General features: G+C 56.9%; 2 protein-coding genes across 2 annotated transcripts; both read right to left on the bottom strand.

Moving 5' to 3' along the window:
- Positions 1-854: 854 nt before the first annotated feature.
- Positions 855-13,609, bottom strand: PLD3 (phospholipase D family member 3). Its single transcript, XM_066638633.1, has 12 exons — positions 13,552-13,609; positions 10,704-10,779; positions 9,655-9,720; positions 9,051-9,205; positions 5,823-6,006; positions 4,737-4,857; positions 4,164-4,291; positions 3,752-3,952; positions 3,248-3,387; positions 2,638-2,803; positions 2,167-2,266; positions 855-1,957 (listed from the first exon to the last, which is right to left on the bottom strand). The coding sequence occupies exons 2-12, from the start codon at positions 10,728-10,730 to the stop codon at positions 1,758-1,760; spliced, it is 1,488 nt and encodes a 495-aa protein (XP_066494730.1). The 5' UTR covers positions 10,731-10,779; positions 13,552-13,609; the 3' UTR covers positions 855-1,757.
- Positions 13,610-14,989: 1,380 nt separating this feature from the next.
- HIPK4 (homeodomain interacting protein kinase 4) lies at positions 14,990-17,191 on the bottom strand. Its single transcript, XM_066638998.1, has 2 exons — positions 15,523-17,191; positions 14,990-15,144 (listed from the first exon to the last, which is right to left on the bottom strand). The coding sequence occupies exons 1-2, from the start codon at positions 17,189-17,191 to the stop codon at positions 14,990-14,992; spliced, it is 1,824 nt and encodes a 607-aa protein (XP_066495095.1).
- Between the last annotated feature and the right edge of the window lie 1,407 nt (positions 17,192-18,598).

Below are 18,598 nucleotides of genomic sequence, written 5' to 3'. Positions count from 1 at the left end.
GGCCCTGCCCACTTCCGGCGAGCGGAGGCCGCCTCTAGGCATCCCGCGACCAGCGAGTCCTGGAGGACTCCGCCGCGGGAGGGGGAAGACATGCCCCTTCCTCGCACAGGCATCCAGAGGCGCGTCCAGGGCCTGTGGCGCCTGGAGCAGCAGTGCTGTGGCGTCACATGTGACGTCACGACAACGCATGACGTCATTTTCCAGGTTTTGCTGGATAATGCCCAATGAGCCGTTGAGAGGTTCCAGGCTAAGGAACCTTCCCACGGAGCCAGGCAGAAGCGCCTCCGCTGGCAGCACGGCCGGGCATGGGTGGCAGCGCGGAGAGGGCGCAGCAAGGCACCGTCTCCTCCTTGCCCAGGGTTAGGGGTGGAGCCAGGGAGTTGCGGATGTGGGCGGCTGTCTCTCCCCACCCCCCCCCCCACAGCACTGCTGCGTAGTCATATACGACTTTCCTGGCAGTAAGTCCCATTGGTCACAATGGGACTTGCATCTGAGTAGACATGGGCAGGCTTGCACTGTCAGGCGGTCCACAGGCATAGGAGGGCTCCGCAGCTCCCTTGCCCTGCAGGTGCTCAGCCTGTCCAGGACCAGCCCTGTGCACGCAAGTGGGGCACAAAATGCTGCAGGGGGGACAGCATTGTGACTGTCAACATGAGCCCTCCTCACCCGCTGTGGTCTTTCTAAACAGCCCGTCCAGCCTCAGCAGCGCCCCCCCCCCGCTATCTCAATGCAGCCCAACAGGCCCTCGCTAGCCAGGGTGCCCAAAAGAGCCCAAAAGAGCCCCCCAGCAGCCAGCCCCCTGGCCTTCCCCCACAGCGCAGCAGACGCACCCACTCCTGTCTTTTATTCTTCTTTCTACTGTCTTTTATTTTTCTTTCTACTGGGATGGATACAGACAACAGCTGGATGCCAAAGCACCCCAGGCAAGTGCAAGCACCGTCCCCCAGTGGGCAAAGAAACACACAGTGGTCAGCACAGTTGTGCACTGGTGAAGGGGCAGTGGAAGGGGCAGCATAAACACACACACGAACACAGAGCCCCACAAGGCTCGTGGTCCCTCTACCCAAGAAACTGCTTCACTCCACTGTTGTCCCAATTCCCACCCCCAACCCCATGCACTGATCTGTGAAACTGTCTGAGGAACAGGCAGGGACCAGACCTGGTCTGTTTCTCCCAGGACCTTCTTGGCTAGGAAACTTCTCTAGGCTGCAATCCTAACCACTCTTTCCTGAGAGTAAGCCCCATTGAACAAAATAGGACTTACTTCTGAGTAGACCTGGTTAGGATTGTGCCCCTACATTCCCATTTCTATATCCTCACCCACTTCTTCCTATTCCTACCCTCCACCCAACAGATAGAAGAGCCTCCTTCCTGAAGACAAGTTCTACCAAACTAACAAGTGCTACTTGAGTGGCAGCCACCCTCATAAAATGCATGTTGCCACTCCTTGGCAATGAGTGTTGCCATACCATGTGCTGACAGTGCAGAAAAGGCTGCTTAGCCAGCTTCCCCGTTCCCCAAGTTCCTGCTTTGGGACAGGAACAGCAAGAGAGGGAGAGAGTTCCACACAAAGGCACCCCCACCTCCTACAGGAGGCTTCAGCTGGGAAGAGCCTGGTGCTGGCTGGTGCAGATCACATCAGAGCAGGATGTCCAAAGGGGCCCCCAGACTCCAGCACAGTCTTGTGGCCTCTGCTAGATGCTGATGAAGGCAGCCTCTCTCCAAGGGGGTGTGGGAAGAACAAGCATCAGCTTCGATCAGCGGGCCCCACAGAGGTCCTCCCCCTTGCCCAGCAAGCTCAAGTCCTGGCTGTATCTGGAATTCCAGTCCCGCTCAAACACGGCCTGCAGCTGGTCCCGCATGGTGGGTTGGGACGAGGGCTCCACGTGGCTCTGATTCACAACCAGTGCCGATCCTGCAGTGTGGAGGAAGTAGTCCCCAGACCAGTTGGACGTCCCTTTTGGAAGAGAGAAGGAAGATGCACCACGGATGCTGAGGGGTTGGCCTTTTGTCCCTGCTGAGCTCTGAGGAGCTGGCTTCCCTCACAAAAGCCAACACTTGCTCTGCTTCCCTGCTAAGCCTCACTGCAGCATCATTCGAGGCTTTTGCAAACAAAAGCAAGCCTCCCCTGACTGTCTCCAAGGGCCTGCCCCACTGACCACTCACCAATGTAGGCCACCTTGTCAGTCACCATGTACTTATTGTGGTTGACTCTGGCGTACGGGATCTTGGCCTGTGTCTCGTTTGCAGGGACCACAAAGAGCCTCTAGGAGACGGAGGAAAAAGGGGCAGTGAGTCAAGGGAGATCTCGGCTGTTGTTGAACAAGGCACCCACCCGCAGGGGAAGGCAGATGGGAGCAGATCCAGGTCAGGGAGATGGTCGTGTGTCAATGGAGGGGACACAACCCCTCAAGAGTGGCCCCATCTGCTAGGAGGGTGCAGAATCTCCCAGGGAGGGCTGAGGGGGCAGACAAGATGGCCCTTATATTACACTGCCCCCTACAGCTATGTTCCTGCCCACACTGGTGAGACAAAACAAGTCTGCAGCTCTCGCCTGCCCCACATCTCGATAGATGGAGCACCCTCCGCCACTGAGGGCGACAGCACCGACCTCCCAGCCCCACCAAAGGTCCTCACCACTTCCACACTGTAGTGGGTGCGGTTGTCCTGCATGGCAGCCAGAGACCGCAGAAAGGGGAACATGACGGCTTTGGAGTGTCGCCAGCAGCCAACCAGGAGGCGGACGTGAACTGCCCTCTCATATGCCGCCTTCCGCAAGTGGTCATCAATGACAGGCCAGAACCTGGAAGTGGGGGGAGATGCAGCCAACACTGTCTCCTCTTGCTCACCCACCCCTCTGCACTCACACTGAGGTTGCCTGAATAAGGAATGGTGTGGCCTGAAATTCTGTCCAGGTACAGTTTACCTCTGAATGCTTGTTGTTGGTGGGCAAGCAGCAGGGAAAGAGGGGTTGCCTGCCTGAGGTCTTCCCAGGGCCTTGAATGGGCCACCATTGCAAGCAGCAAGAACTTGGTGGCCTTCCTTAGTTGAAGCTGCCCCAGGGATGTGCACACACAAACACAGCCTCCCCTGCCCACCCATCCTCACTCTTGTGGGGCTGGGACTGACAGCAGGCTGCCGCTGACTGCAGATTTGCAGGAAAAGGGGCAGGACAGGCTGTTGGCCGACAGAGTGGCAGCACACAGAAGGGGCAGGTCTGGCCCCACGGTCCTTGGCCCCTCCTTACCTCTTGGGGTGCGAGAACTCCATGGTGGGCAAATAGCTCATCACAGCCACATACACAAACTCCTCAGCCCCGTCAATGACGCTCAGCAGGGACTGGAGGTCCTCCGTTCGGCCAGTGGCGCATAGGCGTGGGGGAGCACTCTGGGACAGCAAGGAGGAAAGAGAGCCCCGGGGGGAGCCCCAGGTTGCCGTCACAAACAACAGTGGAGACAAGCTGGGGGAAGTTTTCCAAAATAAAAGTGTGGGTGTGCTTCTGACTTGCCCAGGGAGGGAGTCCCTTGCATAGCTCCACCCCCGAGTGGATCCCAGGTACAGACCTGCAGGGCCTAAACCAAGAGTTTGGGGAGTTGCTGTGCCATGTCTTGCTTCCAAGAGTCAGCTCAAAAGCCAGAGGCAGAGGCCACAGGGGCTTGGGGGGCTTTTACAGGAACATCTCCCCAACAACACAGAGTTGCCAAGCATGCCTTGAGAGGTGACTGCTACACTGCCCCACAGGCCCACTCACCGAAAGGTAAACGCCAGCCTTACTGCCATTCAGCGTCAGCTCCAAGGGCCTCTCCTTGTTGTATGTGGTTGAGAACCTCTCTGGCCAGGGCGAGGGGATGGTGGCATTGGGCAGCCCCAGAGCCCAGTACACCTCAAACATCTTCCCCAGGTCCTGGGCCAGACAGCTGCAGTTGTACACAGCGACCCCGAGCTCCTTCACCTGCAGGCAAGAAGGAAGGGTGTTCTGGGACGGCTGCAGAGCATTTGGCTACCCACAGAGAGTGGGCAATGTAGCGTGATGCAGTCTGAGAGGAGCACCCATGGCTGCTTCATCGATGCACTGAAAGGAAGTGTGAGCACATGCCCCACACTCACACCCAGGATGGGGTTCCTTCAGGAACATTCCAGGCCCCTCGGGAGAGGCTGGTCACCTGAGTGAGGGCCCTCCAGTCCATGTTGGCACTCCCCAAATAAATGTGCGTCTCATCCACGATCCAGAACTTGGTGTGCAGGACTCCGGTGGTCAGCTTGGGCAGGTCAACTTTGCGGATCTGGGCTCCTGCAGGTGATTTGGAAACAGGTCATTTGCTTTGTTATAGAATCCTATTTGCAGTTTCCCCTTTTCGGAGGGGAAAACTCACAGGCACAAAACAAGTGAGCAAGTTTTTCCCTCCACAGCAAATAACAGGGGGAGGATTCAAGTCCATGTGTCCAAAGAGGGTCAGTCTCCACGCATGGGGGCAAGGAATTAGGAGCCCTCCCCAAAGCTGCGTCTCCAATCCAAACTGCCCTCCTCTTTAGCTGCTTTTTGAAAAATGGCCACAATGGCAGAATGGCCAGAGCAATGGCCCATCCTGATGCTTTTGCATTTCCAACACCTGTCTTGGTGCCACAATCCTTACAAAGGAGACACAGGCCACAACCAGAGCCCCTGTCTGCCTCCCACCCTGGCTTCTGGAAATTAAGCAGGGCCACCAACAGCCCCTCGAGGTGCAGACACTCACCACTGTCCTCCAGGGCCTGGAGGTCATTGCTGGGCAGTCGGGCAGATGGGGGGTTGACCGCAATGCGAGTGGCAACACCTCTGCCCGCCAACTTCAGCAGCTCTGCTAAGACTTCTTCCCCCTATTGCCAAAACAAGGGTTGGAGGAGGGTTGACACAGTCCTTTCAGAACTGCCTTCTCTGTAGCACGGGGGCGCTTCTGTGCCCAGGAGTTCCCATTTGGCTGTGCTCAGGCACACCCCAAACTGCTTGCAAAGAGCCCAGTGGACAGGGGGTGGAATACCTCTCAAACGTGAGGATTACAGACCAAAAGGAGTGTGAGGGGCCCTCGTTCAACACGCATTCCACGCCTGCCCTGAGAAACTGGGCCCTTCGCTCCTGCCCCCTCCCCGGGTTAACCCCATCAGGCACCTTGGCTGGGGCACGTGGGCTACAAGCCGCAGGTGGAGGCATTTTGCTGACTGGCCACAGAGAGACTTGGCCCCACCTCAGCAACACAAACATGCAGTTCGGTTGCAGGCCGATGATAGTCTGTTTCATTTTGCAGCAACTAATTAAAACCTGCCACGTGTTGACTGGCAGAAGCTGCCCTTGGACCTTTTCTGCCACTGGTTCATAGTCGCGCATCTCCCCAACAGCTGCTAATTTAGGGGAAAGGGGTGGCTTTGAACATGTAGCTTGTAAAAACATTGGACGAGGACTGCTTGACAGCTTCCAAGTGCATGAAAAGGCTTTGCTGCTGGAACCAAAACCTGAACAAATGGATGTTCCACTTGCCCTCAAAGGGGCCTTTGACTGAGTTCTGCACCAGGCAATGAGCTGCCTGTTTGCAAATGGGGCTGGTGAACCTCCCCAGGCACAGTTCATAATCCAAGTGTCTCCGTGTAACCAGCTACTTTTGCCATGCTCTGCGTTTGTTCCAGTTTCACACGCAAACTAGCGGGAAAAATAATTTCTTGTCCATCAGTTTGAGACTGTTGCAATTACGGGACAGCTCTGTGGATCTACCAGTTAAGAGGCTTTCGCTCGCTGGGAAGAGAGACCAAACCCCAGCACTCCTGACAGGGAGAGAGGCTCTGTGGCTCACCTGGCCGGCGGAGGGGTCCTGGGTGTGCGTGTCCTCATTCCGCAGGGTCCAGTAGAAAGCGGCGATGTCGACAGAGTGCCTGGCATCCCCCAGCAGCCTCAGCCAGGCCTCAAATGTGGAAGGGCTGACTGTGCTGTTGTCATCGTAGGTCAGTCCCTCTGGGATGCTCTCCACCAGCACGACCCTAGGGAGAGGCAGCACCAAGGGCTCAGTTGACACTCCCCTTGTTCAAACGCCAGCAGGGGCCCCGAGTCTGACAGGTCTGCAAATGTGGGGCCACAGAGGCCTCTACCACTGGGAGCTTCTGGGTCAGGCCAAGCTGCAGGCAGGCAGGCGGCTCCACCTGCCCCATAGCAAGTGCCCCTACTTTGCTGCCCACCACCCGTCTCCATCTGTCAGCCAGTAGCGCTTGGGCTGGGTACCTCCACCCCACCATCGTCACCACCCCTTCCTCTCTGGTGGAAGCGCTGGCAGAGGGATGTTGGCAGAGGGCCATCACAGGCAGGCTGCCAAGCGAGGAAGAACATAAGAACATAAGAACAGCCCCACTGGATCAGGCCATAGGCCCATCTAGTCCAGCTTCCTGTATCTCACAGCGGCCCACCAAATGCCCAGGGAGCACACCAGATAACAAGACCTGCAAGGCCTCCTGGGAATTGTAGTTTAAGAACATAAGAACAGCCCCTCTGGAGCAGGCCATAGGCCCATCTAGTCCAGCTTCCTGTATCTCACAGCGGCCCACCAAATGCCCCAGGGAGCACACCAGATAACAAGAGACCTCATCCTGGTGCCCTCCCCTACATCTGGCATTCTGACTTAACCCATTCCTAAAATCAGGAGGTTGCGCATACACATCATGGCTTGTACCCCATAATGGATTTTTCCTCCAGAAACTCGTCCAATCCCCTTTTAAAGGCATCTAGGCTAGACGCCAGCACCACATCCTGTGGCAAGGAGTTCCACAGACCGACCACGCGCTGAGTAAAGAAATATTTTCTTTTGTCTGTCCTAACCCGCCCAACACTCAATTTTAGTGGATGTCCCCTGGTTCTGGTATTATGTGAGAGTGTAAAGAGCATCTCCCTATCCACTCTGTCCATCCCCTGCATAATTTTGTATGTCTCAATCATGTCCCCCCTCAAGCGTCTCTTTTCTAGGCTGAAGAGGCCCAAACGCCGTAGCCTTTCCTCATAAGGAAGGTGCCCCAGCCCCGTAATCATCTTAGTCGCTCTCTTTTGCACCTTTTCCATTTCCACTATGTCTTTCTTGAGATGCGGCGACCAGAACTGGACACAATACTCCAGGTGTGGCCTTACCATAGATTTGTACAACGGCATTATAATACTAGCCGTTTTGTTCTCAATACCCTTCCTAATGATCCCAAGCATAGAATTGGCCTTCTTCACTGCCGCCGCACATTGGGTCGACACTTTCATCGACCTGTCCACCACCCCCCCCAAGATCTCTCTCCTGATCTGTCACAGACAGCTCAGAACCCATCAGCCTATATCTAAAGTTTTGATTTTTTGCCCCAATGTGCATGACTTTACACTTACTGACATTGAAGCGCATCTGCCATTTTGCTGCCCATTCTGCCAGTCTGGAGAGATCCTTCTGGAGCTCCTCACAATCACTTCTGGTCTTTACCACTCGGAAAAGTTTGGTGTCGTCTGCAAACTTAGCCACTTCACTGCTCAACCCTGTCTCCAGGTCATTTATGAAGAGGTTGAAAAGCACTGGTCCCAGGACAGATCCTTGGGGCACACCGCTTTTCACCTCTCTCCATTGTGAAAATTGCCCATTGACACCCACTCTCTGCTTCCTGGCCTCCAACCAGTTCTCAATCCACGAGAGGACCTGTCCTCTAATTCCCTGACTGTGGAGTTTTTTCAGTAGCCTTTGGTGAGGGACCGTGTCAAACGCCTTCTGAAAGTCCAGATATATAATGTCCACGGGTTCTCCCGCATCCACATGCCTGTTGACCTTTTCAAAGAATTCTATAAGGTTTGTGAGGCAAGACTTACCCTTACAGAAGCCATGCTGACTCTCCCTCAGCAAGGCCTGTTCGTCTATGTGTTTTGAGATCCTATCTTTGATGAGGCATTCCACCATCTTACCCGGTATGGATGTTAGGCTGACCGGCCTATAGTTTCCCGGGTCCCCCCTCTTTCCCTTTTTAAAAATAGGCGTGACATTTGCTATCCTCCAATCTTCTGGCACCGTGGCCGTTTTGAGGGACAAGTTGCATACCTTAGTCAAGAGATCTGCAACTTCATTCTTCAATTCCTTAATAACCCTTGGGTGTATGCCATCAGGGCCCGGTGACTTATTGATCTTTAATTTATCAATGAGGTCTGAAACATCTTCTCTTTTAACCTCTATCTGACTTAACTCCTCGGTCAGGAGGGGCCGTTCGGGCAGCGGTATCTGCCCGAGGTCTTCTGCCGTGAAGACAGATGCAAAGAACTCATTTAATTTCTCTGCCATCTCTAAGTCTCCTTTTATCTCCCCTTTCCCTCCCTCACCATCCAGAGGGCCAACCGCTTCTCTGGCGGGTTTCCTGCTTCTAACATATTTGAAGAAGCTTTTATTATTCCCCTTAATGTTGCTGGCCATGCGTTCCTCATAGTCTCTCTTGGCCTCCCATATCACCTTCTTACATTTCTTTTGCCACAGTTTATGTTCCTTTTTATTCTCCTCATTAGGGCAAGACTTCCATTTACGGAAGGAAGCTTCCTTGCCCTTCACAGCCTCTCTAACTTGGCTGGTTAGCCATGCGGGCACCCTCCTGGATTTAGTGGAACCCTTCTTTCTTTGCGGTATACACCTCTGCTGGGCCTCTATTACTGTTGTTTTAAGCAACAGTAGAGGTAGAGGTGGCTGGGGAGCCTCTGTGAGTCTTTGTAGCCCTCATTCTCGTAGGAATGCTCTCCAGTGGTCAGAGGCAACGCAACCAGAAGCCCACCTCCTTTTCCATGGGTTCTGCCTCTCCCCCCCCCCACGCAAGCCCCTTCCTTGGTCATGCCAGGTCAGAGCATCAGGCCCCACACTGCAGCACCCCCACCACCCCACCCCATTGTCCTGGCCAGGGGAAGAGGAACCATTCGCAGGCGCTGGCTCTGCAGTCACAACCGAGCAGTTGTGCAGCGCCACCCTGGGGCCTGAACCAGACACTTCAGAGCCCAGGGAGGGAGATGGACTCCAGCAGGCGGGAGGCCCAGTTCTCACCGGCAGGGGTCACTGCATGAGTTGTCCAGGTATGGGACGGCCACCCAGCTCCCAACAGAGACCGAGCCGCGGAAGGGGAGAACAAGGGTGTGGATCAGGAGGGCAGCCACCAGCACGGTTCCAAGGATGGTCATCACCAGCACGCAGCAGAGATCCTGGGGGAGAGAGGAGGTGGGAGTGACTGGCCCGTACACCACCCGGGGCTCAAGCCCACAACTTGGTCACAGAGCCTGGCCTGGTAGCACAGAGCAGCAGAGCTGTCCGGACAAGGCTTGGGGTGGACAACTTGCTCCAAACAGCCTCCAATGCCAAAAAATGGCCCCCAGGGAGACCAAAGATGGAAGAGAGCTTGAGGTGGGCGAAGAGTATGCCAGTCTCCCAGTCACCTGTGCTTGGGCTCAGCTACGAGTGGGGATGGAAGCCACGGATGGTGCCACACATGGACGACTGGGGCTTCAAAGGACACAAGCAGGAGAAGGGCTGCAATCCCCAACGCCACCCAGGAGCCATTTCACAGGGAAGTCCCTGGAGGTCAGCAGGACGCAACCCAGGGCAGACGGTAGGACATTTGCAGGACAGACGTTTGCAGACTCGTGATACCAACCTTGCGGTGGGCTGGGGTAGGCTGCTCGGCCAGCGGAAGCTCGGCAGGACCAGGCAGTGTCTTCAGCTGGAAGGAAGGAGCAGAGAACTTACAAACCCCAAGAATCCGGCTGGCTGTGCAGGTGGCCTCTTCCCCTCACAGCACAGGAGTGTAGACTGGGCTGTGAATCCCCCCCCCCCACAACCATCACAGGGCTGGCTCACACACACAGCGCCTGGGTGGCACCCAGTTTCCCAGAGAGGGTCTCCCCCACAAGCCCCACTGAAACAAGCAGTGGGTACTCAAGGACAGAGCAAGAACAGTTTGCAAATGGGATTTTCTTGGTCTCGTGCTCCCCCCCCCTTTATTTCAGTGGGGCTTGCTGGGGAATTGTGTGCCCCAAGTAAGATCAGATGTCCCGGTCTCCCACTCAATTGTGCACATTTCCATCCCATCAGGCTGACTCCATAACCCTGGCCAGGATACAGCAGCACAGGTGGCACGTGACTTATGCCACAAGTGTCCCAAACTGCACCGCATGGACAAGATGTGGGTGAGCCTGGCAAATCTTGATCCTGTGGCACACAGCACCAGGGAGAGCAGGTGAGGGAGCCAGCGGGCACAGCTCTTGCCCCTTCAGGCTGGCTTCCCTGCGGCACACAAGTCAGGAAGTCCCACACGCCAGGGCACACCACCAACCAGAAGGGAGCAGCCTGCACAGGCAGCTCTCCTGACTCCATTGCATGGGAGGGAAAGCCAGGAGGCTGGATGGGGACAGTAGGCAGCCTGTGATCAGAGCCTGTGAATCCAAAGCAGGCCAGGAAGGAAGCCGAGAGTAAGCCTGGCACCCACACCTTGAGAAGCTCCCCTTCGGGGTGCAATTCAGAGGCCCTGGGCCCATCTTGACCTAGGGCTCCAGAGGGTGGAAGGTGAGGCCTTTGTCATAACCCCTGGGAGGGGGTCAGCAGGACCAGGCCACAGGCTCCTGTGTGCATGAGAGGAGCAGATCTCCTGCCCCCCACAAACACTCCTGCCACCCAGACATCTCCTTTCCCTGCCACAGAATTTACCTGCTGGTATGTGACGTGAGGCTTCATTTGCTCCAGGACAGTGAGACCCAAAGGGGAGGAATCAGCACTGGACAGCCTGCAAGGGACCAAGGAGGAGACTGAGGCATCACTCACAGGGGTCAGCACTGCGGCTCCCAAGAGACCAAATGAGTGGCCACCAGGCAGGAGAACTGGGGGGCGGCCAGTCCAACCAGGCATCAAATCCACACCATTTTGCAAAGGAGAACTTGTCTTGTGTGAAGAGGCCGCAGCAGGGGGTGGGCAGGTGGCCCAGAGGCAGCATTTGTTAGAAGAAAAGTTATTTCAGCTCCTGCCATTTCAAGGAAAGCAAATCTCACCCCCCCACCCCCTAGCAAGTCGCCCGTTGGATTAAACTGATGGCACTTCCTGGTCACACGCTCCATTAAGACCAAGTCACGGGACTGCCTCCCACATGCCCAGGGCCATCCCAAGGAGAGGGGGCAGGACAGACCTGCCTACGCAGGCCCCTCCTAGCCATTTTTATCAGGCCAGTCTGAAGCCAGCCCTGCAGCCCTCAGTCTTCCACCTTCTTTGCTTCAGACAAGATTCCTCTGCTCCCCCCATCATCTGCTGATGATGAGGGGGCTCGTGGCGTGGCCTCCCAGTCCTGGCATGCTTCTTTGCCTTCCTGCATGACCACTCAGCCAGCACTTCCTTCTAACAAAGGGAAGTCCCTAGCCAAGCAGGAGCAGCAAGGCCTGTGTCGTCATCCCCCAGATCTGCTCCCAGTGCCTGGCCTCAGAGATCCGGAGGCCCCGGGCACAGACGGAGAGAAGAAGGGGCACTGTGGCCCAGGAGTCCAGCAGACGGGCTGCAGACAAGCCATCCTCCCAGAGAGGAGCATTGAGGAGGCACCTCCCTGGAGAGCAGCAGCCAGAGCGTTCCATCTGGGGCTGGACAGACCTGGGGTTTGGTTCTGTGTGGGGCAGCTTCCTGGGACCATGGACCTGCATGTCTTCTTGAGGGGCCAGCACTTTAGTCCTTCAAACAGAACCAAGATGTTCCGCCACCCTGCCTTGGAGGAAAACCTGGACACAGCCCTGGGGCAATGATGCAGAAGAGTGGCAGAGAGGACACTCTCTGAGTATGTGCAGTATGTGCAGAGGGCACCCCAGGTGTCTTGCCTCACAGACTGGCCCGCAGACTCCAGGTTTGAGATGGGAATTTCATGCCAAATCCTCCAGGCAGGGCTGGATGGAAAAGGTGCAAAAGAGAGCGATTAAGGCTGCAATCCTAACCACACTTTCCTGAGAGTAAGCCCCACTGAACAAAATAGGACATACTTCTGAGTAGACCTGGTTAGGAGGGCTGGGACACCTTCCTTATGAGGAAAGGCTACAATGTTTGGGCCTCTTCAGTCTAGAAAAGAGGCGCCTCAGGGGGCACATGATTGAGACATACAAAATTATGCAGGGGATGGACAGAGTGGATAGGGAGATGCTCTTTACACTCTCACATAATACCAGAACCAGGGGACATCCACTAAAATTGAGTGTTGGGAGAGTTAGGACAGACAAAGAAAATATTTCTTTACTCAGCGTGTGGTTGGTCTGTGGAACTCCTTGCCACATGATGTGGTGAGGGCATCTGGCCTGGATGCCTTTAAAAGGGGATTGGACAAGTTTCTGGAGGAAAAATCCATTACGGGTTACAAGCCATGATGTGAATGTGCCACCTCCTGATTTTAGAAATGGGCTATGTCAGAATGCCAGATGCAAGGGAGGGCACCAGGATGCAGGTCTCTTGTTATCTGGTGTGCTCCCTGGGGCATTTGGCGGGATACAGGAAGCTGGACTAGATGGGTCTGTTCTTATAGATCCAACCTCTAACTGCCACAAAAAGGCAACTGACCCTTTCCACAGCTGGAGCATGTGCATAACCCACAACACAGCAAGCGGGGAGCCTGTTCAGCAGTCATGCGTGAGTCATGCGTGAGAGGGCTGTGGCAAGCCTGGGAAGTCCCAGGCACCTCAGTGTTTGGCAACAGCACACTGTGCCACCCTCCCTCACAAGCCTTTGGTTCCAGCACCACTCCAGGATCACTGGGCAGCCTTCCCCCTCCTCCTGGCTGCTCACCCAGAAGGCAACAGGGCCACAATCTGGCACCAGCAAACTTGCCTTCTTGCAGGGAATGCCCCAGAAGGGATGCACCACCACCAATGGGGCTTCCAGGAATCCAGCCTCCTGCCCCACGCCCAGCCTGGGAAGCGCATCTTCCAAAACTGGCACCTGCTCATCCCAAACCTGTTTCTAAGGGCGTAAACCACTGAGCCAGCATGCAGGATCCAGGCCCTGTGGTGTGGCTGGCTGGCACAAGCCCCACTCGTGCCTCCCAGTACCCTCCCTCTCTGTACCACTCACTGCCACCAGGAAGGGAGCCCAGGAGTCCTGCTGGTGCCCGGCCCAGGCCCACCACTGTGCAGCACGCCAGGCAACTCACAGGCAGGCTCACAGAGCTCCCCCACACATCTGCCAGGGCGAAGGCCGCAATGCCCAGGAGACCCCGGCAGCCAGAGCCCCAGAATCCCCCCGGCAGCCTCGCCCAGCGCCTGCTGCCAGCCACGTCGCCAGGGAGGCCGAGCAGCAGGGCTGGCCAGGCAGGTGAGCTCGCCTGTGCCGGGGAAGCCGGAGGCAGGCAACAATCCTATCCGCACGTACCCGGGAGTAAGCCTCACTGACTATAATGGGACTGACTTCTGAGTAGACATGCAAAGGATTGCGCTCTTAGCCCTGCTCGCTCGCCCGGGCCCCCCTCGGTCAGCCGCTGGACGGGGCTCCCTCCTCGGAGTCCGCGGCCCCCCGATGCCCGCCCCACAGCGCGCCCTACCTGGGCTGGCGGAGGGAACGGCGGCGGCAGGCGAGCCAAGAGGCGTCTCGCGGGCGGGGGGGGGGGGACGGGGCGGGCCTCTCGCCGATGCGCCAGCCCAGGGGAGGAACCGAGCCGAGGGCGCCTCCCCGCCAGGCCGCTCCGCGCTGCCCTCTAGGCGGCCCGATCCACCGGTGGTCTGCGGACGAGCGCTCTGCTGGGCAGTAGCGTAGCTGGGGGGGCGAAGCGCTAAGTCTTGCAGGAAGCCTCTCCGAGGCGTGCAATCGGCCCCTCGCCTTCGGAGCCATTCGGGGGGGGGGGAGAAAAACGGAGCCGCGAGGCAGAACTTAGGGTTTTGCCTAACTCATCCTGCAAAACTTAGTGCTTCCCCCCCCAGCTACGCCACTGCTGCTGGGATCATCTGCAGGTGGCCTTTAGAAGGTTGGAGCCGGCTAGGGGAGGAAGACCTGGCCTAGGTTGCCTGATCATCCTCCTTCCCCCCCCCCCCCACAAGAAGACACGTGGGCCGGGATTGAGGGCCCAGCAGACAAGAGCGTGGGTGGGGCGAGGGCTTCCCAAGCCTTGGGGACCCAGGTGGCAACGCGAGGGCCTTCCAGGGTGGCCCACCAGCCCTAGCTGCCTATGGGAGGAAGGGGAGGTGTACTTAAATGCCCCCAAGGCTGCCATCCAGGGCACACTTGACTGGGAGTCAGTCCCACACTTAAGAAGGTGGGCTTTGTTGGGACTGCCCTGCAGGAGGTGGACATTTAAAACTCTGCAGAAAGCAGCAGATGGGAGAAAGATACCCCCCCCCACACACACACACACACAGCACCTATCCAGATGCCAGCTTTGTTGAGGAATCAAGAGGTGGTGGGCTGAATATTCACTGGCACCCCCCCCCCACCATTCACGCTCTGGCAGCAGCAGAGGAGCCCCTTGGCATGGGGTTGATGAAAACCCCTCTTTGGCTGAGGCCTGGGGCAGTTGCCACCCCCCAGACAGCCAGTCACGAGGGCCACGCAGGTCTGGGGAAAGCGGGGTGCGTGGTGGGTCCCTGGACAAACATGCTGCTGCGCACTCTGCAATTGATAAAAAGTTTATTGAGCAGATATCAGAGGCAGTGGAGGGGGCAGTGCCACCTGCGCTGCTGGAGGGGGGCAAGTGGCCGGCAACTTGTGGCGCGCCTGGCCCCCAGGCAGGGCGGGCGGCTCATCTTTGGTCCCTGTGTGAGAGGGACCCCCGGGTGGCTTTTGCGCCCCTTCAGGCCCAGGGCCTTCCGCACTGCCATCAGGGCTCTGCACAGCTCAGTAGTAGCAAGCAAGGTGCCTTTATTAAGCAAAGCAGCGAGGAAGAGTCTATATAATGTAGTGGCTACAAAGGAATCTGCTGGCGGCCCGAGCTGAGGGGGCAGCCTCTCCGCTGCGCCTGCCCTCTTCCTGGGCGAGGGGCCCACGGGTCAGTGGTGGCTGGCGATGTGTTGCAGGTAGGGCTGCAGCTGGTGGCGGTTCCGGGAGGCGTGCAGCACTGTCTTGAGGGGGCCTTGCTCTGCCAGCCACTCCTCGTTGGGTAGCCAGGTGGGGGGCCCGGGCAGCTGGGGGGCCTCCTGCTGTGCTCTCTGCTGGGGAAAGAAAGACAGTGTTACCCTCCCGGCGGCCGTTGCCTGGTGTCCCAGGCCCAGCAGCCCCATGGCACATGGAGGGAGGCAGCAGCACGTGGAGGGGCACCAGTGAAGCAGCCCTGGGGAAGAGCCCGGGACCCACTCCTGGGCTGCTCTGCATTCCAGTCCTTTCAGAGAGCCGCCAGAGGTCCAGGACTGGCCTTTGCTGGTGCCCGGAACTGGCAGGAGAATGCAGATATCTTGTTGTCTAGTGGGCTCCCTGAGACATCTGCTGGGCTACTGAGAAATGCAGGCAGCTGGACTAGATGGATCCCCTTCGGCCTGATCCAGTGGGGACCCACTGAGGTTCTCATGCTCTCTTTAACCTGGACGTGCCCCAGAGGAGGCAGTCCCCCTTACCTGAGTGGTGGGGGAAAGCACCAGGCCCTTGGAGAAGCTGGGGTCCTCCCTCGCGTTGGACTCTGGCAAGGACGCAGTGCTCGTGTTGCTCCCTTTCTCCCAGCTGGCCGTGTCTTCTGGTGAGTATTGCCCCAGCAGGATCAAGTTTTCAAAGGTGGGGTCAGACTTGGCGTGGTGGGATGCCTTGCGGTGCTTGGGGCTGCCGTGCCGGTTCCGGTAGTAGGCTGGGATGGGCTCTTGCTGTGCTGGGTCATGGTGCATCCTGAGGGACTGGTGGAGGGATTTGCGCCGGCCAGAGGTTGCCTCTGTGGGGCCCGAGAGCGGCTCGTAGAGCCCTGCACTGGGGCCTTCTCCCCACACTTTCAGGGGCACCTCCCGGCCTGCCTCGGCAATGCAGAGGTCGTCCATTTGGCTGGTGGTCCTTTGGATACCACGAGCCGCTGCATTCTCCTCCGGCACGGCGAAGAAGCGCTCCTCCTCCTCCATGGCGCTGTACAGCTGCACCTCCTCCTCTGGCATCTTGCTGCTGCCGGGCAGCGATTCATGGATGCTCCTCAGGCAGAGCTGGTAGTACTGGGTGAGTGCGTAGTTCTGCTTGAGGGGCTGCGTGGAGACGTACGGGTGCTTCAGAGCCGCGCTGGGCGTGATGCGCTCGTGGGAGTCCCAGGTCAGCATCCGCTTGATCAGCTCCACCATGCTCCGGAGGTCAAAGTACTCGGCCAAGGCCTCAGTGTCTGGGTAGATCATCTTGTGGACGTTCACGGCCTCCATCTGGTCCAGCGACTTGAGCACGTACTTCCTCCTCTCTACAGACTTCACCTTGGTGTCTGCCAGATATTCGGCTGGGGACTTAAGCTGCCAGGCGTTCCCCATCTCTGGGTGTTGCCCCCGCTTGAAGAAGAGATGGGCCTTCCTGGCTGCATTGAGAAGGGTGGGCCTCGGCATCCCCTGGGTCTCACAGATGTACCGGATCTGGTCGTACTCATTGTTTCCAGGGTACAGGGGCCAGCCAAGGTGCAGCTCTGCCATCACGCAACCCAAGGACCACACGTCCACCTTCTCGCAGAAGGGCAGGCCAAGCAGGATCTCCGGCGCCCGGTAGAATCGGGACTGGATGTAGGGTTCCTTGACGTAGCGCACCTCGTTGAAGATGCTGGCGGAGCCAAAGTCAATCACCTTTACTCGGAAAGGGTACCTCACCTGGTCCACCAGCATGATGTTCTCTGGCTTCAGGTCTGCGTGGATGATGGAAAGCTCCTTCAGCTTGGCCAGGGCTCTCAGCACCTGTGTCGTCACCGTGCGGATGTGTCGGACTGGCAGCGGGGAGAAGTTGTGCTCTTTCTGGAAGTCAAAGAGATTTTGTTCCAGGAGCTCAAAGACCAGGTAGAACTTGAGGTCATCATGGAAGAACTCGTGGAACTGGACAATGTGAGTCTCCTCCGAGTCGACCTCCGACATGGTCTGCAGCAGCTTCAGCTCGTTCTTGATTATTCGGCTCCGGTACGAGTCATTCTTCAGGATCTTTATAGCCACCATCTCCCCTTTGCTCCGTTTCCAGCTTTTCACCACTTCCCCAAAAGTGCCCTTCCCCAGGATCTCAAAAACGTCATAGAAGTCCGATTCCGACTCGATTGTGACCATCATTCTGGGCTTGCCCAGGCGCAGAAACACGGGTGCAAAGTGACTTCTTGCAAAGAGAGGTTCAGCCGCCTCAGAGTTGAGAGAACCCCGGCCCTTCTCTGGAACAGGAGGTGATGCAACAGTCAGCTCCGTTCCAAAGCAGCCGTGTTCTGAAGGTTCTGTTGTGGAAGCAGGAGCTCCCTTGGCTTTGGAGCTGCCAACAGCTTTTTTTCTGGATGGAGGGTGCTTTCTGCTGCTGGAAAACTGGGCTGAAGCTCCCCCAGCCTCCCCTCAGCAAGGCCTTATGCCCTCAGACAATCACTCTTTGCTTTAGGACAAGAAAGGGCCCCACCTGCCAAATTTAGAGGGGATACAGGAGTACCTTGCCCTAGAGAGCCTGCATGGGTTTCCATGGGTGGGAATGAAGGCCTCTTGCCCAGAGGTAAGAAGAACCCCACTGGATCATGCCAAAAACCCATCTAGTCCAGCTGCCCATATCTTATAGTGGCTGACCAGATGCCTTAGGGAGCATGCAAAATAAGATACCTGCATCCTATTGCCCTGCCCTGGCATCTCAGAGACAACTTGCTTCTGAAACCGGGAGGTTGCACGTATCCCTCACGGCTCGTAACCTGTGATGGACTTTTCCTCCATCAATCTGTCGATGCCTTTGGAAGGCATCTAGGCCAGCTGCCATCACATCCTGTGGCAAGGAGTTCCGCAGGCCTGGCTCCTCCACGGCAGGTGGACATCCCATAGGCAGCGAGACCTCCTTCTTTATCCCTCCCTGCCCTTTCAGATGTATCTTGACTGGATGAGTTGACCCAAAGGACTAGTCTGACTTGGGTCCATTTGAACAGAGGATCACTGGAGCAATGGTTGGAGGGCATCTGCAGGTGGCTGCAGGCCTAGGCCACGTCTGTGCTCCTGTGTTCTTTGGCTTGTCTAGCCCTGAAGCTGAAGGCCAGGGGGATCACTACAGGCTAAAGTGTGTGGGGAAGCATGGGGTGAAATGTCTTGATTTGGCTGGGGACAGCGAGGCATCATGACAAGGGCTGAGAACTTCTGGCTGAGAAGCACCAGAGGACTTGCCCAAGGTTGCCTGGGGAAATCTGTGGTGCCTCCAGCAGAGGTGGGGGAGGCGGGGCTAGAGCAGGCCATTGATGGTACAAAAGATCCAGCCAGATGCCTGGTCAGGATTTGTAAAGCAGTCATTGATCCGTTAAATTAGAACAACCAAAAAGATCATTATCATTTAGGTTTGGTATTTCTGCTGAGTGCAAAAACCAGCAAGTTAAGTGTCGTTGTGAAGCAATAAAATTAAACTTTTATACTAGCCACGATTATGACAATTTTTGCACAATGTTTGAGAAGGTGTCTATAACTGGACCAGATCATTTTGGCTTTTATTCTGGAAGGCCAGAATGC

The sequence above is a fragment of the Tiliqua scincoides genome, chromosome 10, assembly GCF_035046505.1.
Source record: "Tiliqua scincoides isolate rTilSci1 chromosome 10, rTilSci1.hap2, whole genome shotgun sequence".
NCBI classification, from domain to species: domain Eukaryota; kingdom Metazoa; phylum Chordata; class Lepidosauria; order Squamata; family Scincidae; genus Tiliqua; species Tiliqua scincoides.
The sequence above is the reverse complement of the archived record's forward strand: the minus strand, read 5'-3'. Positions and strand labels throughout refer to the sequence as shown.